This window comes from Diceros bicornis, chromosome 3 (genome assembly GCF_020826845.1).
Source record: "Diceros bicornis minor isolate mBicDic1 chromosome 3, mDicBic1.mat.cur, whole genome shotgun sequence".
Classification (NCBI taxonomy): Eukaryota; Metazoa; Chordata; class Mammalia; order Perissodactyla; family Rhinocerotidae; genus Diceros; species Diceros bicornis.
Window position 1 is genome coordinate 71,330,501 of NC_080742.1, and position 17,927 is coordinate 71,348,427.

Here is a 17,927-nt window from a genome sequence, read left to right on the forward strand (position 1 = left end):
TCTTACATTTAAATTGGGATTGACTTCAATATACAAAAAGAATTTGGAATCACTGTTAACAAATTTCTAGTTAAGTCACTAATTTTTCTGATGTAAATTATGTCTATAATATTTCATCGTTTACTCCAGAAAAATGTTTCTGAGAAAAAATTTTACATTAATAAAGTGATTAACTTATTTTCACAGTGGGTGTACTTAGCTGTTCTATTAACATATTTGTTGCACTCTATGTATTAATATTTGTTGGAGGTTGTGTTTTAAATTGTTATTAATGATACTCATTAATTTATACCAAATTATTCATCTTTGGTCTTGCTGACATAGTCAAGCATTTTTTTCCCTTTCTTTTCCCCTGGAAAATTCATGCAGAAAAACATCAAAGCAAAATTAAGCTGCCATAAAGTAATAAAACAATCTTTCATGCTGTTTGGTCATTGCAGTGAAATCATAGGGGCAAGAAAATTGAAGTAGTAGTCTAGACATAGCTTTTATTACCAAGGAAAATGAGCAGAATTCAAGGTTCTTATGTTGTCATGTCAAAACATAGAGCAGTCCATGGGAAAAGTTGTTTTTGTAGAACTGCATGACTTTGACACTTCCACTGAAAAAGAACAGAAAGGAGAACATTTATGGCCTGCATTTATTGAGTGCTCAATAAGCATTTGATTGGTTGATTGGTCAGTTGGTGAAAACTTTATACATTGACTACCCCTTTAAAGTATATTGCTATGTCATTGATCTGGTCATTTTTATGGGTCAAATTGTGTCTCCACTTACGTCAGGACATGGACTATGTCTCATTTCCTATAATATAAACTGGAAGTTATTCTTTTTCCCAAAAAAAGTACTATACTGAAGTACTATGCTATTTGTATTTGTGGCTTGATGCACCCTTATATGGTAACATAGGAAAGATATTCTGAAACTATAGAGAATAAACTATTGGTGTCAAAGCCACATAGGTAATAATATAACAACGTCAGATCTTGAGAAAAGAATTTTAAGTCACCTGGCTTAAAGCTAGAATTATGTATTAATAGTGCCTTTATGTGTTTGGTGTATCCATTCCCTTAAAGATACTTTTTGGCCAATGCCAATGAAAGTAAAAACGTATTAAGGAATTGATATGTTTGGAGTGTATAGATCCTCAAATAATATCATTTAAGTTCAAGTGCAGGTCTGAAATAGTCCAGGGATTTTTGTCTTTGTGTCATAAATCTATTGACCAAGAGCTAGTTCTGTTGACTAAGAGCTAGTTGTGTTGGATTTTGCAAAGAAGTCTCTACCTGAACAAAATACTACAGAGGAACAGACTTAAATATTGCAGTAACTGGATCAGTCCTAGCCCATCCATTGAAATCTAGCCTTAATGCAGAACTCCTTTAAATAAGTGAAACAGTACAGGAATGAACTGCTTTGCTGGGATACCGCAACGCTAAACTTGAGGAAAGTCACTACAACCAGTGTGTCTTTACAGGCTACTTACAGTAAAGATGCTGTGTTTTATTTTGGTCTACATATTTGTTCCTAAGGGGCTGATGTCAAATGTCAGATGTTTAAGAATCACATAAAAGAGGGTTTAATAGATTAGCCTTTGTCTGATAGCCAGCAGTAGTGAAAACCCCTTAGTGTTGAATCAATTCAAAAGGAATAACATTTTAGTTGCACTTTGAAGTTTCTAAAGTTATAAACAGGTTTTCTAGGTTATAGAAAAGGATTATACTAAACTACTGCTAGTAGTAGCTATTTAACATCTTTTGAGCAAATTTAATGTATGCCAAGTGCTGTGCAAAGCACTTTAAAGGATATTTCATATCTAATTCTGTCAGCATCCATAGGAGGTAGGTTCTTCTTCTTGGTGTCATTGCTATTATTATTATTCCCATTTTCCAGATAAAGATACTGAACATAGAAAAGTTAAGGAATTAGCTCATGGTCATACCTATGAATAGGCATCCATTAATAGACAGGAATTAGGATTTTTACAATAAATGTTATTTGAAATATTATTTGTAAAATATTTTTGAAAAAAAATGTTCGTTAGAAACTATATTATAATGTCCTGGACAAATTAGAACATGCATCTTTATTAGTTTCACCCATGTCTTACCAGGCCCAGGGTCAGTTGGCTTGGTAAAGCAAGTGAGACCTAGGCCCCCATACCCCTCCCTTACAAGGTGTCCCTATAAGGGGCAGCCTTCCTCTTGGCTGTCTGCTGGTGACTTTCTCTTTCATATGGTTTCCTGTGCTCACCGTGGGTTCCGGGCGACTCTGGCGATATTAGACCTCTTGGCCTTCAATAGTTCATCTTGGGGTGTCCGTCTCTGCTCGCCTCGCTGGAGCTGTCTCAGTGTTGTTGCAGCATCCTGATACGGTCATAACATATCATGCCACTCTGACGAACACCACACTGAAGTGGAGTGAGAAGACCAATTTCTGCCCATATTACACTCATTTCCCAGGTCATGAACAAAAATGTTGTGCAGAACAACTCTAGCAAAACCTCTCAGCACTTGGCTTGCTCATTCTTTTCATTTCAGCCCGTTTTTTCTATGACCAAGGCACATATCTCTAGTTATCAGAATAAGAAGACATTGGAATTCACTTATTAAGCAGAGATTTATTGAACTGTATTAAGTGCCAGCCTGTGCTTGGCACTAGATATGCAATGGAGAAAAACCCCAGAATCCCTGACCTCACAGAGCTTACAGTCCAGTGAACCGAGAATACCCTTTGATGCACTTAAAATAATTCCTCCTCTCCAACTGCCAAAATGATCAAGTTTGTGAACTTCAATCTACCTCGGGGTGTGTTTTCTCCCCATTTTGTACCCAGCTCAAGAGGCGAAAGGGTGGTTGATATTCCCCAAATACTTTCGCACAGGGTGGGAGCTTAAAGAGGGTCCAGATACAATCTCTCCTATGAGGTTTATTGGGCCTCATATGAATAAATGGCAGCTGGTTGACTCTGCAGAGCACTTATACTTGCTGGAATATGCCTAAATTCACAGAGGGACCATATTTTAGTTCTGGCCCTTGGACTCTTGCTACTTAGCTATTCCATTAGGTCACATATAGCGTATATTAAAAATTATAACATAACTTTTCACCTAGGATCTCAGAAATTTAGAATTGTAAAGGACTTTAGAAATCACATAGTTGTTCATTCAGCAAATATTTGTTTCGTACCCACTGTGCTTGCTGCTGTGTTTTTTCATCATCATGTAAAGGAGGAAACGTATTCAAAGGTGAGGATATTTGTTCTCTTCTAGGAATTGGCAGAACTTGGTCTATGCTTCTCTTGTTTTCAAAGCATATACTAAATCCTCATTGAATGATTTCAAGATCATCCCTTGTGTTAGTCAGGGTTCTCCAGAGAAACAGAACCAGCAGGATATCTCTATCTCTGTCTGTCTGTCTATCTATCTATCTATCTATCTATCTATCTATCTATCTATCTATCTATGTGTCGTCTATCTATCTATCATTTATCTATTTATTAAAAGAGAGAGAGGACAAGAGTTGTATTGAAAGGCATTGGTTCACGTGATTGTGGAGGCTGAGAAGTCCCATGATCTGCTGTCTGCAAGATGGAGACCCAGGAGAGCTGGTGGTGTAGAGAGCCAATGGTGTAGATTCCAGTCTAGGTTTAAAGGCCTGAGCACCAGGTGTGCTGAGGGTAGGAGGAGATGGATGTCCCAGCTCAATCAATTAAGCAGAGAGCAAATTCAATCTTCCTCTGCCTTTTTGTTCTATTCAGATTGGTTGATGGGAGAGCTATCTGCTTTACTTCTTCCACCAGTTCAAATGCTAATCCTTTCTGGAAACATTTTCACAGGCACACCCAGAAATATTCTTTAACCAGCTCTCTGGTCATCCCTTGGCCCAGTCAAGTTGACATACAAAATTAACCATTGCCCTTTGGCATTCCTACCTACAGGCATTCTAGCCACTGGAACCTTCTTTCACAGATAGTATGTTTACGCACGCTCTTGTTTGCCTCCAGTAGGTACCATAGTATAGCAAGAGAAACCTTATGAACTTTCTGACGTTTGATCAGTATTCAACCATTTTTGATGTAACAAAAGGCAATTTCATATGGTTCAGCCTAAGCCATCCCCTGCTGCCACATACAAATGCTCTTGTTTGAGATCAAAGCCAATATTATTTCTCTCACTTTCTCTACATGAACATATACACACATGCATTCACGCACGCACATACACACATATAATTGTTTCTCCAGGACACATGGCTAGTAAGGAGAAGACCAGGGCCAAAACTTGAATTTTCCAAGTGTAGGGTTTGGGCTGGATATTCTCCATTTGCCCTTCCAGATTCACTCTAAACCTTTCCCTAGGAAGCTGTCCTCCATAGACTGCATCAACAGGGCTCCCTTGTCCCCTGACTTCTGGCAGGAGATCAGAGTTCAGGAGGTGAGAACTTTGGGACATCCCTACCTGCTTCTCTACTGGACCTCGGCTTGGAAGTGCCTGTGCTCCTCCCCCTGTGGCCATAACTCACTCTCTGTGCCCTCTCCCACAGCTATGCCCTTTGCCTGCTTCTGTCATCATCTCCCTCCTAGGCTAGGGTTGGTAAGAGCTTCCATTTTGTCAGCCCTGGGGAACTTCATCACAGAGTGGTGTTTTCCCTTAACTCTACCCTTGGGTTTGTTAACAGTCCCTTTAATAGTCTCTTGGTTAATAGTCTCTTCAGTTATCACTTGGACTTTGCCATCCATCCATTTTCTCCCAGGGTCCCACATACAGCAACTAGAAGGATGTGCAACTATGACATACAACTATCTACTGGGGCTTTGGGGAAAAAAAAAAAAAAGGAGGAGGATTGGCAATAGATGTTAGCTCAGAGCCAGTCTTCCTCAGCAAAAAGAGGAGGATTAGCATGGTTGTTAGCTCAGGGCTGATCTTCCTCACAAAAAAAAAAAAAAAAAGACAATACTGGCTAAGTTTCCTAATATGAAATACACGACAATATTCAAATATTTGTGAAATATAATTCCATTTTCACTATTACTTTCCTATTAATTATTAGCTATGGGGCAAAATGTTAAGTCAAATACAATACAAATTTGGCAGCTAATCTTTGCTAGTACAAGTGTCTTCCAGTGTTTAGTCTTTGCTTGTGATGTATGTAATTGGATGTCACATATATGGAAAAAATAAATAACTGAATAAAATATTTTTAATACATTGGAATACCCTTTTGTTCCCTAACTGTACGTTGGCTTAACCCCCCCATAACTGGTTCATTGCTAGCATCTACTGACCACTTGTTATGTATCAGCGTTGTGTTCAGTAATGTGAGACATTCAGAAGATTCACGGGGAATCACATTCCTGATTCCGGAAGACTCCTTGACAATGTCACATGCCCATTAAGCATTGGTTGGTAGGAATCAAAATTAAAACCTAGGTCTCGTGATTCTGGTTTAACCTTTCTTTTCATAAAGCTGCATCACAGTCGGCAGGTACTCAGTGCCTGGCCAACCAGATATTAGGAGGCATGAGAAAAGCAGTCTTCACGCATCCCCAACAAATTGTTCATTTTTACTTTGGGTAAGTGGTAAAGTTACAGGCTTCAGAGCTCTGTAAAATAAGCTAAGAGTAGTCGATAAATAAAAGTACATATGATATTTCACATCTGTATCTGCTGTCCATTTGGTCCTCATAGTGTGGGGTAGGAACACTCTAAAGATGCATGCTAGGCCCTCCATGTTTAATAAACATGTGTTAATGAATTACAAAGCCATTTGGAAGACTGTTTGTATCATAGAGCCTCATCTCCCAAATTCCTTCCAAAAACAGAAGCTAGTTTTGACATTGTTTATAGGAGATTTCTAGGCTCCTTCTGTGTGTTGGAGGGTCAAGGGAGAAGGGGAATGGAGTATTAAAACACGTGGATTGGGCTGGTCTAGTGAGAGAGCCCTCGATAGATACACCAAATGAAAGACATAAGGAACAGTGATTACTGACAAATCTTTGACTCTGTTAAGTAAGAATCTAGGGTACTTAAAGTTTCCACAAGTATTTATAAAACCTCCATAAAATTTCAAGGGAAATGAGAATCATTTTAGATGTCAGGGGACATCTAATTACAGAGTTTTGTTTTTTCATTTTGGGTTTTTTTTTAAGAATCGTGAAAAATAACCTCCAAGCCTGGAATAATGTAATGTAAAGTCTAATATACATATCACAAAAGGTACAGATTACTTTAATCAATATTCCATTCCTCTGTTCAACCGTGGTTCAGGGGCTGATGTGGAAATCCGGTATATTCCTGGCAATTCCTATATTGGATTCCTTCAACTACATAGGCTCCTCCACCTTAAACAGAAAAACGTGACATAAAATTGTTTAATCTTTTGACATATTTGCTGACTACTTCCTCAAAACCTTTGAACTACTACCTTGGTGAAATACTTAATATATCTAGCTTCTTCAAAGCAGGCTCTGCTGGGGCTTCAAATTGGTGCTGTGCTTCCTAGCAGCAAGGGTAAAAGGGAAATCAGAGTAAATTACACTATTCTCACATTATACAAAAGAAGGCTGCAGATTAGCTCTTCTGGAGAAGCAAAATTTTTCCTAGTAATAAATTCCAAAAAATGTCTATTTAGTGAAAAAAAGAACACTTATTTTCTTACTGCATATTTAAAGGATTATATAAACACTTCAACTCTTTTAAGTTGATTCCCAAGAAAAGAAATTATCTTAATGACTCTTCATTTCTCTCTTCTAGAAACAAGCAATTTGAGTATTTCTTTTGTTATGATGTATTAGAACCTCATTAATAGGGAAGCCTTACAAATAGGCCATCATTTTTTGAGGAAGATCACGCTGTGCTAAATAATGAGATAGGGGAATACATTGAACTGCTTGACTTCCACTGACTTTTACTTAAGAGTGTGAAGTGTTTTAAATTAGACTATGTTAGTATTGATGGAACGTGCACAGGGGGAAAAATAATTTAAAGGCTTTGTTTCATTTTGAGAGCTGGATAAATTGTGTAATTTAAAAATAAAGCACTGTGACCTGGCAGTAAGGAAACAACAACTTTCTTATGCTGTTGGAGAGAGTGGAAATTGGGGCAATTTTTCGGAAGGCAATTCAGTGATGTCTATCAAATTTACAACACATTTACCCATTGACCTGGCAATTACACTACAGATTAGAATTTGCCCATAGATAAACTTGTACAAGTACACCAACATAGATGTATAAGAGCTTTCATTGCAATATTTTTGAAATAGCAAAAGAAAAACTTTACAAAAATAATCTAAATACACAGCAATAAGGGAATGGTTAAATTAAATGTATACTCATTTAACAGAACACCCTAAGCCATTAAGAAGTATAAGGTAATTGTGTATATGCAGATATGGAAAGGACTCCAGGATGGTTTAGGAGGTAAATAAGCCAGACATAGACCATTATAAAATCTTTTCAAAATATTTGAAAAACAGAAATATCTACATATATAGGTTTATTTAGATATATTTATATCAATTTATATTTCGAGGAATCATATGCATCTGACCCATTGTGTGCTTATCTAGACTGCAAAAGTGAATATGTAAGCATTGGCTCTGGCAAGGAGAGGTCCTAGATGGGGTTAGATTGCTGGGTGCTTTTCCTTTTCACGTGATAGCTTTCTGTACAATTTGATTTTTCTAATCATGTGCATACAATGCATCTATTTTTTTAAAATATAAGTATGAGTGTTCTGAAGTAAGTCATTATTGTTGGTCTTTACTTTTGTTTACTTCAAAAACCCAGTAAATAATATTTTACAAAAGAATAAAACACTGTTGTTGAGGTTACCAAGGTCATGGAGCATGTGAAGGACAGTATTGTCAGGCAATCAACTCAAGTGGTCTATGTAACATTCTCATCACAAACAAGTCGCTGCTGCAGCATCTCTTTGCTGTGTGGAGAGTAGATCCACTTGATGTGGGACAGTGGGAGACATCATATCTACCTCCCCTCCTGAGCAAGAATATTTGAAATCAGTTATTAAATTGTTTTCCTACTCTGTGGTAAGAGAACATATTATGAAACAGGCTTCTGTAAACATGCATTCATCCTTAATAGATCTAACTTTGATTCAGAAGGGGGAGGAAATTTGTTGCATGTTTCCCGTGGACCCCGTAGTTTAATACAGCAGACTCTACTTTGGAAGCAATTCCAAAAGGAAACAGTGGAATGACTGTCTTTTGCTCTTTTGAATCTTCTCAGAACTGCGACTTCTGGTGAGCCCCTCTGTGTGTCTGGATCAGAGCATACAGTTAAAGCTGAATACTTCAAGTCACCTTTTAAAAACAGTGAAGCCACATATGTGGAAACATTGGGACTGGAGGCGTGAAGAGCTGTAAGCTAATCACTTTGAATTGTTATATCCAGCATGCATTTTAGGAGACAGCTAACAAGAAAAAAGCACCAAACACATCTGGGGTTGGGGTGGAGTTACATGTTTGCATTATTGGGTTCTGTTACAGAAATTTTTGGCTATCTCTTCTTAATAAAGAACGCCGTCATTGATATCCTTCTAGACTAATTTAAACCTTTCCTGCCATAGAATAAACATTTGGGTAAATAAGACTCTTATCTGGGAAGTTACATTTATGGAAATTGAATTTAAAACCTTGACAATGTGAAACTATAAAATTTTAACTTTCGTTTTATACTCAGATGACATTGCCTTAGTCTATGAGTATGGCTGAATGCATTTTTTTTCCTAGTTATTATTTTTTTATGGCTCCCAGGATCTAAGAAAGCAATTGTAGGGTACCAAGTTACTAAGTTACCTCCAGGGGAAGGATTTTAAAATGTAAATAAATTATAGTGAAAAATTAAGAGATTTAAATTATCTTATCCAAGACAAAAATGAGTTTGCCTCATCTAATTTTATAATTATTAAGTAGTATTTTCACAGTTAACAATATTTATTGAAGCATCTTATGCATCTTGTGCTTACCTAGACTTCAGAAGTTGAAATAGCACAGTCTTTTCACTGAAAATATTTAGATTTTTAAAGTATAGAAATACGGTGCAGAAAAGCAAATAGTTATACATTTTCGTATTATTTATGATGAAAGTATATTTGTTTAATTACAAAACATTAAACTAGTGTTATTTTTCCTTTATAGACTGAAATGTTTTCTTAATACTTCATCCCTTAAGTTGATCCTTAATTATCTGTGGTGAGAGTTATTAGATAGAATCAAACTCATGGTGAAAGATTTTTGGCATATTTTGGTGACTTATCCACTATTGAGAAAATTAACATCTTTCCTTGCCAAGGAAAAGATAGACCAAAGATAGACGAGGGCAGAACCAAAAAATTTCAGATGTTTCACTGCTCCCTAAACTGAAAGTTGTATCACTTTTGTTGCAATGGTACTATATGTGACTAATTTAATTTTTTTTTTATTGAGGTAACATCAGTTTATAACATTATATAAATTTCAGATGTACATCATATTTCAGTTTCTGTGTAGATTACATCATGTTCACCACCCAAAAAATAATTACCATCCATCACCATACACATGTCCCTAATCACCCTTTTCACTCTCCTTCCTCCCCCCTTCCCCTCTGGTAACCACCAATCCAATCTCGGTTTCTATGTGTCTGTTTGTTGTTGTTTTTATCTTCTACTTATGAGTGAGATCATATGGTATTTGACTTTGTCCTTCTGACTTATTTTACTTAGCATAATACCCTCAAGGTCAATCCATGTTGTTGCAAATGGCAAGATTTCATCTTTTTATGGCTGAGTAGTATTCCATTCCATTCCAAGATATACCACATCTTCTTTATCTATTCGTCCCTTGGTGGACACGTAGGTTGCTTCCAAGTCTTGGCTATTATAAAATTTTTAAACCTTATTTTAGGTACTATCTTCCTATTTTTCTTTCTTTTTAAAAATATTTTGATTAAATCTGCCAGAGTAGGGAATTCTCATCAATTTGATCCCTTTTCTCTGTACCTGGATGTCCCCTGGTAGTGATGCTAATAAGCAGTGAAATTGTCTAAGGAAACCCACACACTGAAGGCTGGGGTCCAACAGAGGATACACAGGGCATACAAAGCTTTGAGGTTATTTATAAATTACATACTCACCATAAATTATGAAGCATTAACTAGGTCATTTTATTTTTTAGGAATCGAACAACAGTCCTTGCTCCACATGAAGCAATCTTTAGAGCTGAAGATCTATCTGTGATTCTTAAAGCATATGTGTTGGTGACATCCTTAACCCCTTTACGTGCATTCATTCATTCTACTGGCACAGTTTGGAATCCACCAAAGAAAAAACGCTTCACTCTCAAGGTAAAATTTCCAACGAAGCTGTTATTTCACACGAAGTATGTTAAAGATAAGTAAAGTAAGTTGAGCTGCCTTTCTCTGACCTTTTTGATTATGAAATTCCATTGAGCAAAGATTGCATCGTTTTATTGCTGCAAGTAGAGATTTTCATTTAATAGGTGCAGTTCAAAAATGAGCTGGAAACAACCTGATTCACAAAGGCTCCATCTTTTTTTCTCAATTCATCATTTTAGTTCAGTTCTTTGACCCTTTATACAGCTAGTTCTCAGCTGTAGTCTTTTTTTCTTGACTTTCCACTTATTCAAGAAAAATATAGTCAGGGCAACAAATGAAAATATAATTTTGCCCTTAGGCTTTTTGCTTCATTCTTAGGAAGCGTAATGCCTCTTTCATTACACCGGTCAATATGGAATATTTGCTGAGTAAAAAACAACACTGTCAAATGTGCCTAATACAGTAAGCCATGACATAAAGAATGATGGGAAAGGTTTCAGGGAAGAACTTAATAATAATCCGAAAAAGTTTGCTTATAAGGGGTAACAGGTTAATTCAGTTGAAAATAAAGTCTAGTGACAATGTGTTTGATAAATTTTAAGGAGTTTCTGATTTTACAGAATTAATTGTTCAGAAGACAGATAAAAGGAAGTGGGAAGAAATTGAAAGAATGCGCACTGCTAAGACACTTCCTTCAAAGAACAAATACTACATGATCTCACTTAGAGAAGGAATCTAAAATAGTCAAACTCACAGAAGCAGAGAATAGAATGGTGGTTACCAGAGGCTGGGGAGAGGGATATGGGGAGGTCTGAGTGAAAGGGTACAAAGTTTCAGTTATGCAAGATGAATAAATCCTAGAGTTTACTGTACAGCATAGTGCTTACAGTTAATAATGCTATAAGATTTGCTAAGACGGCAGATCTTATGTTAGGTGTTCTTATCACTAAAGAAAGAAAGAAATAGGGTGGGAGGAAACTTTAGGAGGGGATAGATATGTTTATGACTTGATTGTGGTGACGGTTTCATGGTTGTATACTTATCTCTTAAACTCATCAAGTTGTATACATTGAATATGTATAGCTTTTTATGTCTCAATCAGAATAAAGTGGTTAAAAAAAAAAGAATGTACAAGCGCCTTTCAGAGTTTCAAGGGAATCAAAAGTGACTGAACTTGATGTTTTTCAGAATTTATCTTAAGTTCTGGAAAATCTTCCAATTGTGAAAAATTTTTAAATAGCCTATTTAAATATTATCGGTTGAAAAACACATCAGCGTGATAAAAGATGGAAGTGTTATGTTGCCTAATAAAATAGCTAACATTTTAATGAAATGGTATTGATGACTTAGGTCTTAAGGATGTTTTATTCTGAAGACAATCATTCTATCTCAATTATATCAATATATATGGTTTTTAATTAATCATTAAAAAGTGGAATCTAATTCGGTTTGCCTTTCATGTTATCTCGCACAAGTCTTTACAGTTGCTTTTTGTATTTCCCTTTGTATCTTTAATTATTCCCAAATTTCTTCTTTCTATTAGGTTGAATTATATGAAATAGCTCATATTTGGCCATTTTTGACCAACAAAAAATTGCAGTTTCATATGATTCAACCTAATAGTTGGAACTCAGGTTTAGAGAGATACAAAAATCATATTCCTCAATTCATGTCACATTCATGCACTCAACAAGTATTTACTGAGCACAGACCGAAATCCTGTTCTTGTGGAACTTGCAACACCAGTGTATGCAAGACTCCTCTCTTGTTTTATATATTTATTTCATCCATTGTATCCCCATTTCCCATTCAGTTCTCCTCCTCATCAAAAGGCCACCATTATGTGTATCGTTTTGTGTATATTCTTATAAAATATGAATTTTTATTTTGTTATGCATGCGTGTATTTTTTAATATATAAATTGTATTGTATTAGGGATTTTTTTCTAACTTTTTAAAAATGCAGCACTCCGTATCTTTAGCAAGGAACCATCTACGTTGCTATGTGAACATCTTCTGTGTTACTTTTCACTGATTTGCAGTATCCATGATGTGTATTCCATTACAGTTTTCCTATCCACTCTTCCAGTGGCAGACATCTTGTGCTGTATCTCTTGGCTAGAGCAAACAAGCTTGAAATGTACAAATCCTTTTATGTGACTCTATGCACCTGCATGTGATTTTCTGGAGAATATATACTCAGGATTGGAACTGCTGGGTCACAGAATATGGGTTCATTTGATAGGATTAAATAATGCCACCTTGCCCTCCAGAACGCGTCTCTCAGTTTCTATGCCATTATTAGGCTTTCCTCGTACCCCCAAGTTAACCAACATTTGTGCTTTCCCAGCTTGTAACAGGTGGAAAGTAATATCTATCTCTTGCAAATAGCTCAATTTGCCATCTATTTTGTTAACTTGATCCACAGTGTCCTTTGTTGATCAGAAATCTTCTATTGATCAATCAAATTAATTTTTCTTATGGTGCCTGTGTTGGAGATTTTGTTCCAGGAATCCTTTCCTATCTCTAAGTCACAAAGATGTGCTTCTCCGTTTTCTTCTATTACCTTTATAATTCTTCCTGGACATAAAAATATTTTAATTCAACTAGAGTTCACTTTTGATCCAGACTTTTTTCCCTATGTAATCAATTCTCATTGGCTAAGAACTCATCATTTCCCATGAATCTGACATCATCCTTATTGTATGAGTTCCCATATGTCTATGGAGCTGCCTCTGAGCTCTCTATTCTGTTCCAGTTGGCCCACTGTTTTGATTATTTTGGCAGTAGAAGTATGTCTTATACCCTCCAGGAGAGGTTCTTCCTCTACTTTTGCTTTCCAAGATTAGGTTAACTATGTTACAAACCTTTATTTCCTCACAAACTTTGTAGAATATCAAGTATCTTACTAAATTCCTCCTGGAATTTCAATATATAAAAACATCAAATTTACAGTTTAATCTTTGAAGAATTGGCTATTCATAATATTAAGTCTCTTCATTTATTGAGATCATTTTCTTTGTCCTTTATTAGAGGTTAAATTTTTTTCTCCATAGAGATCTTATATGTTCTTGTTTATTTCTAGATTCTTTAGAGTATTTGTTGATATTGTTTGTAAAATTATATTGTCTAGTTAGTTATTATTAGGATAAAGAAATACTATTTTTAAAGTTGAACTTCCATTTGGTAAACTTGTTCCAATAATTTTACTACTACTATTATTCATTTTACTAAGCAGATGATCATTTTATCTGCAAATAATGTCATGTTAATCTCATTCCTTTTAATTCTTGTATATCTTCTTTCCTTCTTTCTTTTTCTTTTTTTCTTTTTCTTTTTTTTCCTTTACTAATGTTGGCCAGAATCTCCAGTACAATCTTTAAAAGTAGAAATGATAGTGGGTGTTCTTGAATTGTTCTTCATTGTAAAGGGAACGTATTTCAAGTTTCTTCATTAAGTAAAATGCTTGCAGTAGGTTTTTGGTATTTAATCTTTACAATTTCTGCCAAAGTAGTGAGAATAATATAATTAATCACAATGTACCCATCATTGCATTTCAGCTATTACAATTCATGGATAATCTTGTTTTATCTGTATCCTCTTTACTCCCCTTCCCTAATACTAGCTTATTTTGAAACAAATCCCAGAGATCATAGGATTCCATTTGTAAATCTTTTTAGAGTGTATGTAAGAGATATGGATTCATAAACTTCATCAAGCCATTTTCCCTTATAGTTTTAGTTTGCTGGGAGTCCTCATCATAAAAAGATTTTGAACCTTACAAATACTTTTTTCTGCATTGATTGAGATAATTATGTGATTTTTCTCCTCCTCAAGTTTATGTGGTGTATTGCATTACTAGATTTTCTTTTAATAACACCTCCTTTTGCATAATTGAGATAAAACCTACTTGATAATTTTGGTTAGCTTTTCAATACTCTGTTAGATTTGTTTAGTTATGATTTTTATATCTATGTTCATAAAGGATATGGACTTAGATTTTTTGGTATTTCTCTTATCTGGTTTTTACAATTGTGATTATAGTAGCTCACAAAATAGAGCTGGATAACTTTCACTCTTTTTCAATTTTTTGGAGCAACTTGCATAAGATGGGAGTACTGACCCTTGGGAATTTAGTACAAGTCTCTTGAAAAAATAGATTTGGAGGTTTTTTGAAATAGCGTTGACATTTCAATTTATTTAAAACATTTCTCAATTTCTTCTTGTGCAACTTGGCATTTTTTTTTTTTAGGAATTTATCAATTTCATGTAGGTTTTCGAATTCTTTAGTATATAATTGATTACTATAATGTTTCAATTTTTGTATCTGTTGTGTCTATAGCTATTTCATCTTTTTCAAGCTATAATTTGTAGATATTTTATTTTTAATTTTTACTTCTTGATTAGAATTGCCAGAGGACTTTATAGTTGGTTAATCGTTTTAAGAAACTAGTTTTTTATTTTGTTAATCTTTCCCATCACTTTAAAGTTGTTCCCAATTTCACAGATTTCTGCCCTTATTTTTGTTATTTCTTAGCTTCTAGTTTTTCCTTTATTTGCTCTATTGTCCTTTTTTAGCTTCTTCATTTGAATGCTTGCCTCCTTTATGTTTAACATTTTTTGTTTCCTAGTAAAAATGGCTAAAGCTATAAATTCCTTCCATATACTGCCTTAGTCATGTCACATAAATTTTAAATTATTTAATTCTAAGTATATCTTAATATTCTTTATGTTTGCCTTGTTTAACTCAAGCTGTTTAATAACGTTATTCCATTTCTAAACATAGGACTATTCTTAAGTCATCCTTTTGTTATGAATATCTAATTTATTGGATTATTATCAGAGAACATATTCTGTATGCTACTGCTATCTTGGAATTTATTGAGGCTTTCTTTTATTGACTAATAATCTTTCTATTAAAAAAAAAAATCTTCCATGGGTGCTTGAAAAGGAAAACACTAAATGTGGATGTAGAATTCTATCTATATCTAAAGCCTTATTAAATACTTATTAATTGTATTTTGCAGAATCTGGTATTTTTTCTGCTTGATCTAACAGTTGCTAAGTGGAATGTGTTAAAATCTCCAACTACAATTGTTTGTCTATTTCTCCCTGCCATTCTTTTGGTTGACTATTTTGAAGGTGTATTATTAGTTACCTATTTATTTATGATGGCTATATCTTCTTTCTCCATAGTTCCTTTAACTGGTATATAATATCTTACTTTTGTCTTAAGATACTATTGCATTAATTTCTATTTTAGTCAGATATTAAGATTGCTTTGAGCTTTCCTTTGGTTCACCTTTTTCTTTTCCCGTATATATATTTTATTTTTACCCTTTCTACATGTCTTTGTATTAAATGTATTTTTTTGTAGTCATATATTTTTGGAATTTATTGTTTTGATACAATCTGTGAATCTTTGTTTTTTAATTTATGATTTTGAACTGATTATGAGTTTGCATAGATTGTGATTATGTTAGGACTTCTTTCTTTCTTTCTTTCTTTCTTTAGTATTCAGGCTTTTTGTTTCTTTTTAAATATTTTTCCCTGCTTTTCACTGTAAAGCTCAACTTTTCTTGTATAAGTTTAGAAGTTATACAGTCTTATTATATATAGTGTACAATGGTCACCCTTCATTTAAGGCATACACATGTTTATTTTCTCCTGTTAATTTCTTAAACTTTTCAAGGAATGTAGAGTTTTAGTTCTGGTTGAAATAACCATTTTTTCTTTTTATGGTGTTTTTTTCCTTCAAAAGGAAAACAAAAACAAAACAATAAATTATATCAAGGAATTTTTCACCTTTACTTCCCCTGTTCACAACATCCTCCTGGATTTGTTTCTTTTCTTATTAAGTTTTTGCAATTTGGTCCGGAAGTCTTTACTCCTTAATTCTGGGAAATTTGTTTTCATTATTTCTTGAAATATTTTTGCTTACCATTTTGTCTGTCTTTCTTCTGTTGTCCACATTTTGACCCCTTCATTTCATGTGCTGATACCCCTTAACTTCAGAACTGTGCACATTTTTACTTACGTCTATTCATTTCTTACTATATTTCCTCTTGGTTCTTTTTAATGATTTTTTTTTCACATTTCATTTGCTACTGTCTTCCATTATTTCCACGACTACATTAATCATGCTTATTTTAAATCCCCAGTGCATTAAATTCCCAGTCCAATGCACTATCCATTACACCACTGCACCCCTAGTCTACTAGTTTTAGTAGCATGATATATGTCATTCAGTTTGTTGCCTTTCTTTTGAGGTAGCTGTACTTTTCATATGTCCCCTATTTTGTCCTTTGACCTTAAGTCCTCCTGCAGATATTATTTATTCTGGTCGGTATAGTGTTTGGGGAAGGCCAGTCCCACAGGCGAAGCCGCGGAGAGGGGAGAGGATGAGTTCCAGGCACCATAAAACAACTTTTGACCACTTCCCTCTGCTGCCACTGTAGCAGATGATTTTTCTGGTCAGAATTTCACCCCCTAAACTCTTAGGAAGTGCGCTGGGAGGAGGCACTTCCTTTTATTATAATCCATCAAACTCAGAGTTTGAGAAAGCATAGGGTGGAGGAGTGAGTGTGGGATGTGATGTAATCTCCCACATCACCATCAACTCCTCACCTGAGCAGGACATTATCCCCAAGAAATTGAGCAACCTGAATCCTGGGGTGGACTTCATATCCTTAACAGGGAGGGAGCAGGCAGTGATTGTTCTAGGGGATCACAGGGCAGAGGCAGGAGGAAAACAAAAATACTACCCTCCAGTCTGTCCTCTCAGAGAAGCCTCCGCAACCAACCTCCCCAAACTCCAGTCATCCCTGTCCATTGCCACCACTGGCCAGACCAGTTCACAACAGCTTTCGGAATCCCTTCCACACGGGTTTTTATTTGTTTTTTCATTAGATTCATGCTTTATCTCATATCACCTATACTAGTTCACTATCTTGACAGGAAATTGAAGCTCTAAATATTCTAAGTAATTTTTTAAAGTTTTTTTTCTTTTTTCTTTATTTGAGCACCGCTTCTCCCGATCCCAGTAGAAATGACTGGTAGAAATAATACATTTTTCTGGTAATAGTTTTTATGGATTTCTTGAAGATAAATCATGAGAAAAGAAAGCTCTTTGTGATTTGATTTTCTTTAGATTTTCATGCTTTATTCGCTATTTTGTTTCTCATCCACATCTTTGTCTTGTCTGCGGGACAGATACAAGCTGCAGTGGCAGCACAGAAAACAGGCTGTTCTTGTCATTTTCATCCTCGCCTTGGGATTTGTCTTTTCAAGATCTTGCCTGATTATTCTGGACAACACTGTTATCTGCTCTCAAAGGCAGGGTGTGCAGCTTCCTGGGTTAATGTGCCAGAGAGCGACTATTTTCTTACGAGATCAGAGTTGCCCTTGATGCTACAGATAGATTTCAGAAAACAAGGCAATATTTATTTACCCTTCAACTGAAGTATTTATTGCTTCAGCTAAAACAAATAGAGTATACTTATCTTTTAAATCTCTTGACCATCTTCCAAAATGCTGCTTCCTCCTGAGATTTTCTGTGTGTAAAAATACACAGAAACAGTTCTCAATGCT

General features: G+C 35.1%; 1 protein-coding gene across 1 annotated transcript in view; it reads left to right on the forward strand.

Moving 5' to 3' along the window:
* CPED1 (cadherin like and PC-esterase domain containing 1) overlaps positions 1-17,927 on the forward strand; it is a 266,766-nt gene that overhangs the window by 79,353 nt on the left and 169,486 nt on the right. The window contains exons 6-7 of the mRNA XM_058529011.1: positions 8,251-8,383; positions 10,179-10,347. Coding sequence (XP_058384994.1) covers positions 8,251-8,383; positions 10,179-10,347 — 302 coding nt within the window. The remainder of the gene's footprint in view (positions 1-8,250; positions 8,384-10,178; positions 10,348-17,927) is intronic.